Source organism: Salmo salar, chromosome ssa26 (genome assembly GCF_905237065.1).
Source record: "Salmo salar chromosome ssa26, Ssal_v3.1, whole genome shotgun sequence".
Taxonomy (NCBI): Eukaryota; Metazoa; Chordata; class Actinopteri; order Salmoniformes; family Salmonidae; genus Salmo; species Salmo salar.
The window spans coordinates 14,526,821-14,541,363 of NC_059467.1; the positions used below are offsets into that span (position 1 = coordinate 14,526,821).

Below are 14,543 nucleotides of genomic sequence, written 5' to 3' on the forward strand. Positions count from 1 at the left end.
ATCAGATGAACTGCAATTAATTGCAAAGTCCCTCTTTCCCATGCAAATGAACTGAATCCCCCAAAAACATTTCCACTGCATTTCAGCCCTGCCACAAAAGGACCAGCTGACATCATGTCAGTGATTCTCTCGTTAACACAGGTGTGAGTGTTGACGAGGACAAGGCTAGAGATCACTCTGTCATGCTGATTGAGTTCGAATAACAGACTGGAAGCTTCAAAAGGAATCATTGCTTGGAATCATTGTTCTTCGTCTGTCAACCATGGTTAACCTGTTGGGGCTAGGGGGCAGTATTTGCACGGCCGGATAAAAAACGTACCCGATTTAATCTGGTTACTACTCCTGCCCAGTAACTAGAATATGCATATAATTGTTTGATTTGGATAGAAAACATCCTAAAGTTTCTAAAACTGTTTGAATGGTGTCTGTGAGTATAACAGAACTCATTTGGCAGGCCAAAACCTGAGAAGATTCCAAACAGGAAGCGCTCTCTCTGACCATTTCATGGCCTTATTGATCATCTCTAACAAAAACAGGGGATCTCTGGCATGACGTGACATTTTCTAACGCTCCCATAGGCTATCAGAAGGCGCCAGAAAGCTGAATCGTGGCTTTGCAGCCCATGGCTGAAATCCAAATCCAAATCCACTCCATGTTTACTTTCTCTCTCTTTGAACGAAAACCACCACTCCCGGTCAGAATATTATCGCTTTTTTACGAGAAAAATGGCATAAAAATTGATTTTAAACAGCGGTTGACATGCTTCGAAGTACGGTAATGGAATATTTATAATTTTTTTGTCACGAAACGCGTCGGGCGCGTGACCCTTATTTACCCCTCGGATAGTGTCTTGAACGCACAAACAAAACGCCGCTATTTGGATATAACTATGGATTATTTGGGACCAAACCAACATTTGTTATTGAAGTAGAAGTCCTGGGAGTGCATTCTGACGAAGAACACCAAAGGTAATCAAACTTTTCTAATAGTAAATCGGAGTTTGGTGAGTACCACACTTGGTTGGTGTCAAAATAGCTAGCCTGTGATGGCCGGGCTATCTACTCAGAATATTGCAAAATGTGCTTTCACCGAAAAGCTATTTTAAAATCGGACATAGCGAGTGCATATAGGAGTTCTGTATCTATAATTCTTAAAATAATTGTTATGTTTTTTGTGAACGTTTATCGTGAGTAATTTAGTAAATTCACCGGAAGTGTTCGGTGGGAATGCTAGTCACATGCTAGTCACACGCTAATGTAAAAAGCTGGTTTTTGATATAAATATGAACTTGATTGAACAAAACATGCATGTATTGTATAACATAACGTCCTAAGATTGTCATCTGATGAAGATCATCAAAGGTTAGTGCTGCATTTAGCTGTGGTTTGGGTTTATGTGACATTATATGCTAGCTTGAAAAATGGGTGTCTGATTATTTCTGGCTGGGTACTCTGCTGACATAATCTAATGTTTTGCTTTCGTTGTAAAGCCTTTTTGAAATCGGACAGTGTGGTTAGATTAACGAGAGTCTTGTCTTTAAAATGGTGTAAAATAGTCATATGTTTGAGAAATTGAAGTAATAGCATTTCTAAGGTATTTGAATAATGCACCACGGGATTCCACTAGCCCATAGAGGTTAACTGCACGGAAACATGTGCCGTCATCATTGTTTTGCACAAAAAGGGCTTCACGGGCAAGGATATTGCTGCCAGTAAAACTGCACCTAAATCAACCATTTATTCGATCATCAAGAACTTCAAGGAGAGCGGTTCAATTGTTGTGAAGAAGGCTTCAAAGCGCCCAAGAAAGTCCAGAAAGCGCCAGGACCGTCTCCTGAAGTTGATTCAGCTGTGGGATCGGGGCACCACCAGTACAGAGATTGCTCAGGAATGGCAGCAGGCAGGTGTGAGTGCATCTGCACGCACAGTGAGGCGAATACTTTTGGAGGATGGCCTGGTGTCAAGAAGGGCAGCAAAGAAGCCACTTCTCTCCAGGAAAAACATCAGGGACAGACTGATATTCTGCAAAAGGTACAGGGATTGGACTGCTGAGGACTGGGGTAAAGTCATTTTCTCTGATGAATCCCCTTTCCGATTGTTTGGGGCATCCGGAAAAAAGCTTTTCCGGAGAAGACAAGGTGAGCGCTACCATCAGTCCTGTGTCATGCCAACAGTAAAGCATCCTGAGACCATTCATGTGTGGGGTTTCTTCTCAGCCAAGCCAAACTTACTATGGTCAGGACTCCGACCGCACCTAAAAAAACCTACAAAAAACTAAACAACAACCCCCCCCCAAAAAAAAACAACACAAAGGGAGGGTAGGGTGGGTGACTACGTCTATGGCGGCGGCTCTGGTTCCGGGCGTAGTACCCCCACCGCCCGCTGATCCGCCCGCTTCTGTATGTCCGGAGGAACCAGACCGCCGCTGAAGGCTCCGGGCTGAGTAGCGCCGCTGGAGGCTCCGGGCTGAGGAGCGTCGCTGGAGGCTCCGGGCTGAGGAGCGTCGCTGGAGGCTCCGGGCTGAGGAGCGTCGCTGGTGGCCTGATGCGTGGGACTGGCATAGGAGGCGCCAGACTAGTAACACGCACCTCAGGGCAAGTGCGGGGAGCAGGAACAGGACACCCCGGACTGGGCAGGCGCACTGGTGGCCTGATGCGTGGAGCTGGCATAGGAGGCGCCAGACTAGTAACACGCACCTCAGGGCGAGTGCGAGGAGGAGGCACAGGACGTACTGGGCTCCAAAGGCGCACCGGAGGTCTGGAGCTTAGAGCTGGCACACCCCGTCCTGGCTGAATAGTGATTTGAGCCAAGCAAGGGCGGAGCGCCGGCACAGGACGAACTGGGCTGTGCTGGTGAAAGGGGGATACCGTGCTAAGAGCAGGCGCAGGATAACCTGGACCGAAGAGACGCACTGGAGACCAGATACGCTGAACTGGCGCACTTTTACCTGGCTGACGGCCAACTCTAGCACGGCAATGGTGAGGAGCTTGCACCGAGCACACCGGGCTGTGAGTGCGCACTGGCGACACAGTGCGCATCACCGCATAACATGGTGTTTGCTCGGTCACTCGGTCCCCACGGTAAGCACGGGGAGTTGGCTCAGGTCTTAAAATCGCCTTAGCCAATCTGCCCGTGTGACCCCCCAAAAAACATTTTTGGTGCTGCCTCTCGTCCTTGCCTCTTGGTGGATATAGTGCCTCATAGCATCGCCGCTCCGCTCTTGCTGCCTCGATCTCCTCCTTCGGATGGCGATACTCCCCAGCCTGCCTCCAGGGTCCTTTCCCATCCAGGATTTCTTCCCACGTCCATGACTCCTGCTGCTCCATTCCACGCTGCTTGGTCCTTTGTTGGTGGGTGATTCTGTCAGGGCTTTCAGAAGGATCGGACCAATACGCAGCGTGAACGTAGTTCCACATCTTTTATTAAATCGTGAAACTAATGCAACAAACAATAAACTTGAAATACAAAAACAAGAAAGCCGTGACGCAGAGCAGTCATACACTACTCACAAAATGAATCACCTACAAAATACCAGTGGGACAAACATCAACTTAAATATGGCCTCCAATTAGAGACAACGACAACCGGCTTTCTCTAATTGGAGGTCATGTCAAACAAAAACGAACCTAGAAATACAACACAAGAAACTAAACATAGAAATACAAAAATGGACAAACACCCCCTGTCACGCCCTGACATACTCTACCAAAGAAAATAACAACTTACTATGATCAGGACGTGACAGAGTGGGCTCACTCACAATTTTGCCTAAGAACACAGCCATGAATAAAGAATGGTACCAACACATCCTCCGAGAGCAACTTCTCCCAACCATCCAGGAACAGTTTGGTGACGAACAATGCCTTTTCCAGCATGATGGAGGACCTTGCCATAAGGCAAAAGTGATAACTAAGTGGCTCCGGGAATAAAACATCGATATTTTGGGTCCATGGCCAGGACACTCCCCAGACCTTAATCCCATTGAGAACTTGTGGTCAATCCTCAAGAGGCAGGTGGACAAACAAAACCCCACAAATTCTGACAAACTCCAAGCATTGATTATGCAAGAATGGGCTGCCATCAGTAAGGATGTGGCTCAGAAGTGAATTGACAGCATGCCAGGGCGGATTGCAGAGGTCTTGAAAAAGAAGGGTCCACACTGCAAATATTGACTCTTTGCATCAACTTCATGTAATTGTCAATAAAATCCTTTGACACTTATGAAATGCTTGTAATTATAATTCAGTATTCCATAGTAACATCTGAAAAAAACATCTAAAGACACTGAAGCAGCAAACTTTGTGGAAATTAATATTTGTGTCATTCTCAAAACTTTTGGCCACGACTCACTCTCTCTCTCTCTCTCTCTCTCTCTCTCTCTCTCTCTCTCTCTCTCTCTCTCTCTCTCTCTCTCTCTCTCTCTCTCTCTCTCTCTCTCTCTCTCTCTCTCTCTCTCTCTCTCTCTCTCTCTCTCTCTCTCATTATTATTATAATTTATATATATATATATATATATATATATACAGATGAGGTTGGAAGTTTACATACACCTTAGCCAAATACATTTAAACTCAGTTTTTATGTTCCTGACATTTAATCCTAGTAAAAATTCCCTGTCTTAGGTCAGTTAGAATCACCACTTTATTTTAAGAATGTGAAATGTCGGAATAATAGCAGAGATAATTATTTATTTCAGCTTTTATTTCTTTCATCACATTCCCAGTGGGTCAGAAATGTACATACACTCAATTAGTATTTGGTAGCATTGCCTTGAAATTGTTTAACTTGGGTCAAACGTTTCAGGTAGCCTTCCACAAGCTTCCCACAATAAGCTGGGTGAAGTTTGGCCCATTCCTCCTGACAGAACTGGTGTAACTGAGTCATGTTTGTAGGTCTCCTTGCTCGCACACACTTTTTCAGTTCTGCCCACAAATGTTCTATAAGACTGAGGTCAGGGCTTTGTGATGGCCACTCCAATACCTTGACTTTGTTGTCCTTAAGCCATTTTGCCACAACTTTGGAAGTATGCTTGGGGTAATTGTCCATTTGGAAGACCCATTTGCGACCAAGCTTTGACTTCCTGACTGATGTCTTGAGATGTTTCTTCAATATATCCACATAATTTTCCATCCTCATGATGCCATCTATTTTGTGAAGTGCACCAGTCCATCCTGCAGCAAAGCACCCCCACAACATGATACTGCCACCCCTATGCTTCAAGGTTGGGATGCTGTTCTTCGGCTTGCAAGCCTCCCCCTTTTTCCTCCAAACATAATGATGGTCATTATTGCCAAACTGTTCTATTTTTGTTTCATCAGACCAGAGGACATTTCTCCAAAAAGTACGATCTTTGTCCCCATGTGCAGTTGCAAACCGTAGTCTGGCTTTTTTATGGTGGCTTTGGAGCAGTGTTTTCTTCCTTGCTGAGTGGCCTTTCAGGTTATTTCGATAGACTCCTTTTACTGTGGATATAGATACTTTTCTACCTGTTTCCTCCAGCATCTTCACAAGGTCCTTTGCTGTTGTTCTGGGATTGATTTGCACTTTTCGCACCAAAGTACGTTCATCTCTAGGAGACAGAACGCGTCTCCTTCTTGAGTGGTATGACGGCTGCGTGGTCCCATGGTGTTTATACTTGCGTACTATTGTTTGTACAGATTAACGTGGTACCTTCAGGCATTTGGAAATTGCTCCCAAGGATGAACCAGACTTGTGAAGGTCTACAATTTTTTTCTGAGGTTTTGGCTGATTTCCTTTTGATTTTCCCATTATGTCAAGCAGAGGCACTGAGTTTGAAGGTAGGCCTTGAAATACATCCTAGGGTACACCTCCAATTGACTCAAATGATGTCAATTAGCCTAACAGAAGCTTCTAAAGCCATGACATCATTTTCTGGAACTTTCCAAGCTGTTTAACGGCACAGTCATCTTAGTGTATGTAAACTTCTGACCCACTGGAATTGTGATACAGTGAATTATAAGTGAAATAATCTGTCTGTAAACAATTGTTGGAAAAATTACTTCTGTCATGCACAAAGTAGATGTCCTAACCGACTTGCCAAAACTATAGTTTGTTAACAAGACATTTGTGGAGTGGTTGAAAAACGAGTTTTAATGACTCCAACCTAAGCGTATGTAAACTTCCGACTTCAACTGTATATAATGTTATGCTATCTAGATGAATATGAAACAAGGCGGGACAGAGAGGTTGGGTACCTGTTTGTGGTTCCACTGAGAAGTAGGGCTGGCCCTGGAGAATGCTGTACACCAGTCTGGCACTATTCCCGTAGGTGGGATCATCAGCATCTGTGGCCGTTACCTGCATCACTGAGGTACCTGGAGGACAAAAGAACAGCAGGTGTTATTATTTTCAACGCCATTTATTTACCCAACATAATAGTAGACCTGCAATTTGTAAATCATTATGGCATTTAGCTTGAGCCAATCCTATGTTTCTCAAATGAAATTCCTGCTATATAGTGCCTGATGCTGGAAGTTTTTGCCATTCTAGAAATCACTTATTCTTAACCGGAATGGTGGTGCAGTCAGCATCCCTCCTATGGTTATAATGTCCTTAAGTGTTCATGGTTTTGGGATTCACACAAAGCCTAGCCATTTCACCAGTATTTGAAATGAATTTGCCATCACAATGGTTTCTGAACATATTTGAAGCTGGACTGGTTTAGACTGCTGAGTCTGAGCCCCAGAAGCACCATTTGGGTTGTCAGCGGGTGGAATCACAGGGTAACAGATTGTTACTCTGTGACAGGCCAGCATAAAGGATGTTGTATTGCAAGGTGTGACCCCCCCCCCCACACACACACACACACAGACACACACACACAAAACACTCACAAGGAAGAGGGAAATTGCAAAGCCGCAACAACAACAGGAACACTTCCAACTTTGCCTCCCCCGGTCAGATTTCAGTAATTTTGAATAATGCATGGGAAACAAGCTGTTCACTGGCAAACAGTCTGAGGAAGGGAGAATTAGACAGAGGGTAGGAAATCCTTCACGGTCCATTCCCCAGCCAGACTCACCGACGTTGGACATTTCAGGCACCCTGGCGTAGTATGGTCCATGTAGGAACTCAGGTGGGTTGTCATTGATGTCCTGGACCTTGACTATGAACTCAGACGGAGGCTCCAGAGGCTTGTTGGTGGCCCTGTCCACAGCCTGAGCTGTGAGGGTGTACTGGGCCTGCTCTTCCCTGTCCAGTGTCTTGGTGGCATGGATGTTGCCTGTCTTGTCATCAATGACAAAAATGGTGCCTGCACCCTCCCCTGAGAGAATGTACTTGCAATTGCCATCTCCAGCGTCAACGTCTGAGTGCAGCTGGAAACAAATGGACAGCAGAACATTTTAGCAATTTTTTTTTTTAAACCATTTAAAAATACTACATTCCAACATGTAGTGTGATCACTAGGAAGAACATGGATAATGAGAAGCACATTCAGCCCAGGCAATCATGTAAATGTGATTATGCAAAACTGCCTTGAAACCAATATGTTTCAACACAGAGAATCAATCTATATTTACTCTGATGATAAACATTAGGTGCAACACAGCAACATTACAATTAGTGGTCTGTCACCTTATCAGGTCACTTAGTTGAGTGGTTCATTTCTGCAATTCAAAACACATAGAACTATACTGCTCAAAAAAATAAAGGGAACACTTAAACAACACAATGTAACTCCAAGTCAATCACACTTCTGTGAAATCAAACTGTCCACTTAGGAAGCAACACTGATTGACAATAAATTGCACATGCTGTTGTGCAAATGGAATAGACAACAGGTGGAAATTATAGGCAATTAGCAAGACACCCCCAATAAAGGAGTGGTTCTGCAGGTGGTGACCACAGACCACTTCTCAGTTCCTATGCTTCCTGGCTGATGTTTTGGTCACTTTTGAATGCTGGCGGTGCTTTCACTCTAGTGGTAGCATGAGACGGAGTCTACAACCCACACAAGTGGCTCAGGTAGTGCAGCTCATCCAGGATGGCACATCAATGCGAGCTGTGGCAAGAAGGTTTGCTGTGTCTGTCAGCGTAGTGTCCAGAGCATGGAGGCGCTACCAGGAGACAGGCCAGTACATCAGGAGACGTGGAGGAGGGCGTAGGAGGGCAACAACCCAGCAGCAGGACCGCTACCTCCGCCTTTGTGCAAGGAGGAGCAGGAGGAGCACTGCCAGAGCCCTGCAAAATGACCTCCAGCAGGCCACAAATGTGCATGTGTCTGCTCAAACGGTCAGAAACAGACTCCATGAGGGTGGTATGAGGGCCCAACATCCACAGGTGGGGGTTGTGCTTACAGCCCAACACCGTGCAGGACGTTTGGCATTTGCCAGAGAACACCAAGATTGGCAAATTCGCCACTGGCACCCTGTGCTCTTCACAGATGAAAGCAGGTTCACACTGAGCACATGTGACAGACGTGACAGAGTCTGGAGACGCCGTGGAGAACGTTCTGCTGCCTGCAACATCCTCCAGCATGACCGGTTTGGCGGTGGGTCAGTCATGGTGTGGGGCGGCATTTCTTTGGGGGGCCGCACAGCCCTCCATGTGCTCGCCAGAGGTAGCCTGACTGCCATTAGGTACCGAGATGAGATCCTCAGACCCCTTGTGAGACCATATGCTGGTGCGGTTGGCCCTGGGTTCCTCCTAATGCAAGACAGTGCTAGACCTCATGTGGCTGGAGTGTGTCAGCATTTCCTGCAAGAGGAAGGCATTGATGCTATGGACTGGCCCGCCCGTTCGCCAAACCTGAATCCAATTGAGCACATCTGGGATATCATGTCTCTCTCCATCCACCAACGCCAAGTTGCACCACAGACTGTCCAGGAGTTGGCGGGTGCTTTAGTCCAGGTCTAGGAGGAGATCCCTCAGGAGACCATCCGTCACCTCATCAGGAGCATGCCCAGGCATTGTAGAGAGGTCATACAAGCACGTGGAGGCCACACACACTACTGAGCCTCATTTTGACTTGTTTTAAGGACATTACATCAATGTTGGATCAGCCTGTAGTGTGGTTTTCCACTTTAATTTTGAGTGTGACTCCAAATCCAGACCTCTATAGGTTGATAAATTGGATTACCATTGATTATTTTTGTGTGATTTTGTTGTCAGCACATTCAACTATGTAAAGAAAAAAGTATTTAATAAGATTATTTCATTCATTCAGATCTAGGATGTGTTATTTTAGTGTTCCCTTTATTTTTTTGAGCAGTGTATATTCCCACAAACGCATATATGAATGATATTTTAATTTTGCAATATATACCCATTTTCATTATATTCCTTGAAATATTCTTCATAGAAGCCTGTTCTGCATGCATGTTCTTTTTGTTGTTGATTGATGTCATGATTGATATTCCAATCCAATAATAACAAGGTACCATCTCTGTCACTGCTGGAATTAGAGGCAAATTTAGGTCCCCATTTGTAATCATCATTTCTGTGGACCCATAAATCGCCTGTTTCCCAGATGTCAGTGTCTTTGGGGGATGCTTTGATATTAAAAATGAAATCCAATTTATAACCTTTAATCAAGTGGGCCACTGATTGCTTTTGTGTAACAAATTGAGGATATTGCAAGGTCTCCGCTGGTAATGAAAACCCCTTGTGACTTTAATTCAGCAGTCAACAGATAGAGAGGGGGAAAGAATGGGAGAGAAAAGAGAGATGTGAAGGTGATGATTAAGAATGTAAAACAGTGACCTTACCCTGCCCACTAACACTGGGTCTGGCCCTGTGTACTCCTCAATGACAAAGAACTGGTTCCAGACCCAGCCTCTCTTGGAGCGGTGTAGGACCTGTCCCTCTTTGCCTGTCCTCTCCCGGTGCCTGTGTAGGGAGAGGCGGTGGCGGTGGCTGTGCTCCAGGGGTGCCGAGGCGGCCACAGCGCTGCACAGCACAGCGCCCAGGCACATCAGGAACACCTGCAGTCCTAGTCCCTCCCACATCCTGCTGCCTGCTGCCTGCTGATCAACGCTACTCCGACCTTCCTCTGGGCCTTCCTGCACGTGTGCCTGTGTCCCCTGAGAGGCACAACCCAGAGATAATCCTGGGAAAACCTTCCTCTGAGGTCCTTCCTGGACGGTGGCTTCACTTCACTCACTCACTAGCCTGGGGACTTGGGCCCTAAACCTCACCGGATCCTTTGGTTTTGCTTTATGCAGTTACTCATCACAACCCCCTTCTTCTTCTTCTCTCTCTTCCTCCTTCTTCTCCTCCCAACGTAGGCCCTGAAATGAAACGAAAATACACAGAGTCAGTCACAGGGGACAAAACAGTTCTGTACAAGAGTAGTTATCGTCAGCCCACACTCCAACCAAAGTTTTAATTGACTCCTCTCTAAATCTCGACATATTAATTCATTTTGTGCCTCTGTATCTTGCTCTAATTAAGTGATAGAGGTTGTAAACTCATTTGCTCTTATTTAATTAGACATCAAGCCACTGGTGTTCTCAAATTGAAACGTTGCCTATGTTTTGTCCCTTGTAGTATTACATTAGGTGAGTAGAGCAAAAGTGAAATTGTTTCCATGAAAATTCTTATTTGGATAAAATGCATCACTTAATTTTCATTCCCTGACCATGCACTGATGGTCAACAAAGCGACAATGGAGCTAAAAAGAGAATAGTCTAATAGTTTCCTCAGTCATAACTGCAACCAAAAGCAGGCTTTATCACATGCCAATAGGTTATGTTACACATCCGACAATTAACCAGATGAGGTGTTGTTGTCAGTCCCATGATTGGCTTTCATCACTTCCTACTTGGCTGCTCATGGATGGACAGAGGAACAAATGGCCCTGCGGGGGATTTTCCCATTCAGTGAGCCACTAAGAACCTTCAGCCTCAGCACTTCAGCAACGACGCTAGCTGGGAGCCCAACCACAACAATAATGCTTTAACACACTGCTTAAAGCTGCCTCTCACTGGAACCAGTTAAACACACAGTCCAGCAGGGAAGAGAGGGAGGGAGACAAGAGGAAAAAATAGAACAAATCTCCAGCTTGTGTGACAGAGCTCATAAATAAAGTCCAAATAAAGCGCATCCACCAGTGAAGTAGGGAAATGGGCACCCTAACTCAGTTGGACCTCTCCACTGTCAGCCCCCATAATGAACGCCTGATAACGCTTCATGCTTTCCAGTGTCTCAGCTGTAAATTGGCAGCTACTCTGGAAAAATAATACATTTTATGCTTTCTTTCATTATTGACTGGCCACCAAAATGTCAGCAAACTGTGTGTGTAAGAGTGGTTTTATTGCCTCCGAAGCCCCATCATCTCAAGGGGAGTGTTTCCCATTTAAATGCTTCGGGAATCACAGGCATTCATTCCTTTCCAGTAAATCCAGATGGCTCCTATAGGCCTACTCTGCAGAGGTACATTAAAAAAAAATGGACAGCTAATGCAGCTCTATGCTATCATGTCGGAAATTCCTATGCAGAAGCAGTTATTTTCAATCTGTGTCAAATCAAAGGAAATGAGTTGAGATTCAAACAGCCGACTCAGAAGTCTGAGACACAAGTCTCCTACTTGTTTGATGATGAAATTACGTGACTAGGATCTAATCAACGCTGGATATTCCATTACATTCCACAGGATTTAAGCTTGACTCACACACCTTTCGTAGGTCTACCTTGGGTGAAATGAAAACCCACTCCATATTTTTTATGTATTTTTTAAGTATTTCTCTTGGTAGGTCCTCTAAAGAGGTACTTGAAAGAGTGAGCTTCCACCCACAACATGTTGCAACAATATCCATGTGGTACATAGGGGCGGCAGGTAGCCTAGCATTGGGCCAGTGGCCAAAAGGCTACTGGTTCAAATCCCAGAGCTGACTAGGTGAATAATCTGCTGATGTGCCTTTGAGCAAGGAATTTAACCATAATTGCTCCTGTAAGTCGCTCTGGATAAGAGCGTCTGCTAAATGACTGAAATGTAAAAACATTGCAGTCCTACAACTTTGCCTACATTTGATTTAAAATGCATCCCCACTCCAAGACGAATCAAGAGGGTTCTAATACATGATTCACCTCCAGATCGATCTCTATTTGCTTCCGTCTTGGCTAAGACAGATGTGCTGAATAAGTAGTCTGGTCCAAAGTCACTAATTGATGGTAAGTGATTCACCAGTGATGCAAAATCTCTCATCTGTTTCAGTAATATAGTGACTGTGAGTCATGTATTAAGTATTCCAGTGGATGGCTAGACAGCTAAATGTTTCAATGCAGCACCACTATGGAATGGTGAGGGAGCATTTGTGAATATGGAAAAATACACTGAAAAAACCAAACATCAGGAACACCTTCCTAATATTGACTTGCCGCAAGATTGACCAGCTGCCGCAAGATTGACCAGCTGCAAAGTGAAAATTGGCTATATTGTAAAAATGTATGAAAACAAAAATGTGCTTTTTGGTCTTAATTTAAGGTTAGGGTTAACAGTGTGGTTAAGGTTAGGGTTAAGGTTAGGTTCAAAATCAGATTTTATGACTTTGTGGCTGTGCCAGCTAGTGACAACGCTGCAGAGCTGCCTCCAAAACAAGATTCATGAAGAAAAACGCTAAAGAAGTGTATCATGTTCCTCTTGAATAAATAACTTAATGAGGGGTAAGAAAATGCCACAGCTGCTTGTAAGCGCAAAATTATTACTGAGACTTAGAGACAATAGTTATGGGATAAAGGGGAAAAATAGCTTGTGCTCCAGAAGAAACTAAATTGCCAGCTACAAATATCCTTGGCCTTAATTGTAGTGTGTGACTCCGGCTCTATTTCTACTGTTCAAGCCCAGCCATGGACATTGGTGGAGAGGGGATGTCTGAGGAGAAATGGAGTGACCTGACAGTGAGGGACAATTAAAACAATCCCTCTGGTCTTTCTCCAAGTCTCCGCTATTCTAAAAGTAGCCAGTAACTTCACACTATCACACCCATGAAAAGAGAAGATCAGGAGAGAGGCACTGGTCAGAAAAATCCTCCCTCTCTTCAGCGCGGTCTTTTTGACATTAAGCAAGTGTCTTCAGTATCTCATTGAGGTGCTGTAACAGCACATGTCTTAGTGCACTGCCAATAGGACTATTTTAAATGGAACAAAGGGGAAAGTGGAATAATTGAGTTCGTTCCATGCTGATGTTTAATATTGAGCCCCAACACATCAATAGACTCTAAAAGGCATAAGATCCCACACCATTTGATTGAGGGGAACCCCAAAAAGCTCAGTGGGGCTCTTACATAATTGAACTCTAACCAGCAAGCATAGTCCTCAAAGGAAATGTCATTAAGCAGTGCATACAAAAAAAATATTTTACTGGTTCAATGCAGGGCTTCATTAGGGTTATAATAAGAATCAAATATCTCATGATTTTCACACAGTAGAAAGGGGGCCTGTCAAATGATGTCCTCAATAAGTAAAGCATTTCTTCAGCCTCTGAAGGTGCATGTGGGGGTTGGGGTTTGGTTTTTATAGCTGGTTTATAGTTCTTGTAGTTCTTCTTTTTTTAAGTAGGAAGCGCAATCGCTCCCCAATGGTTATTGGAGCTATAGTTTTTTAATCGCAAGCAAAACAAATGCATTTTAACAGCAGACAGAGTACGGAATTGTATGCTCAAACCTGAACCTCCCTGTGCAGAGGGGTTCAGCTTACCTACCATTAAAATTGTACAAGAAAATAGAAGCTTTTAGGAATTGAACAAGGGGGCTTTTTTCTCTCTATCCCTCTCCCTGTCCCACTCCCTCACTCTTTCTCTCTCTCTCTTTCTCTCTTATTCTCTAGTGCCAGTTTAATTCTGTAAGTCCAGTCACACATAGGTCTAGATGGAATTGATTTAAAGCAATAAAGGTGATTCATGTCTGTGCAGATTTGATATATGCCCCTGTCTTCCAGAACCCTGGAGGCTCCACCGTCTGTTCTCACAAGTGTTTATGACTGTATTGTCATACTATTGTGTGTGCACAAAGTACGTCTATTGACTGTGCACATGTACTGATTGTGTGAATGGTGTGGGCAAACAGTTTATTTATTGGGTGTTGTCATTATACAATGAATTGCCTATGCTAACCTTTACTAGGCCAGTCAGTTAAAAACACATTCTTATTTACAATGACGGCCTACCAAAAGGCGAAAGGCCTCCTGCGGGGACAGGGGCTGGGATTAAAAATACAAATATAGGACAAAACACACATCATGACAAGAGATACACTACATAAAGAGAGACCTACGACAACAACACAACATGACAACAACATGGTAGAAAGAAAGAAAGAAAGAAAGAAAGAAAGAAAGAAAGAAAGAAAGAAAGAAAGAAAGAAAGAAAGAAAGAAAGAAAGAAAGAAAGAAAGAAAGAAAGAAAGAGAAAAAAGAGAGAGTGAGGGATAGAGGGAAAGAGAGAAATACAGAGAGAGAGGGTGTAGAGATAGAAGAGAGAGAAAGCGAGGGAGAAAGAGAGAGGTAGAGACTACAGTCTAGCGTTACAAATGGGGTTGCTGAGAGGGATGCAGCAGCTTTGGAATTAATTCTCCATGTGCTGCCTGC

General features: G+C 44.3%; 1 protein-coding gene across 3 annotated transcripts in view; it reads right to left on the bottom strand.

Moving 5' to 3' along the window:
* Positions 1-14,543, bottom strand: part of LOC106587288 (cadherin-11) — a 67,477-nt gene that overhangs the window by 13,146 nt on the left and 39,788 nt on the right. For all 3 annotated transcript variants that reach the window (XM_014175532.2, XM_014175530.2, XM_014175531.2), the window contains 3 exons: positions 9,728-10,249; positions 7,042-7,336; positions 6,215-6,334 (listed from right to left, as the gene is read on the bottom strand). In XM_014175532.2, coding sequence (XP_014031007.1) covers positions 6,215-6,334; positions 7,042-7,336; positions 9,728-9,967 — 655 coding nt within the window. In that variant the 5' untranslated portion in view covers positions 9,968-10,249. The remainder of the gene's footprint in view (positions 1-6,214; positions 6,335-7,041; positions 7,337-9,727; positions 10,250-14,543) is intronic.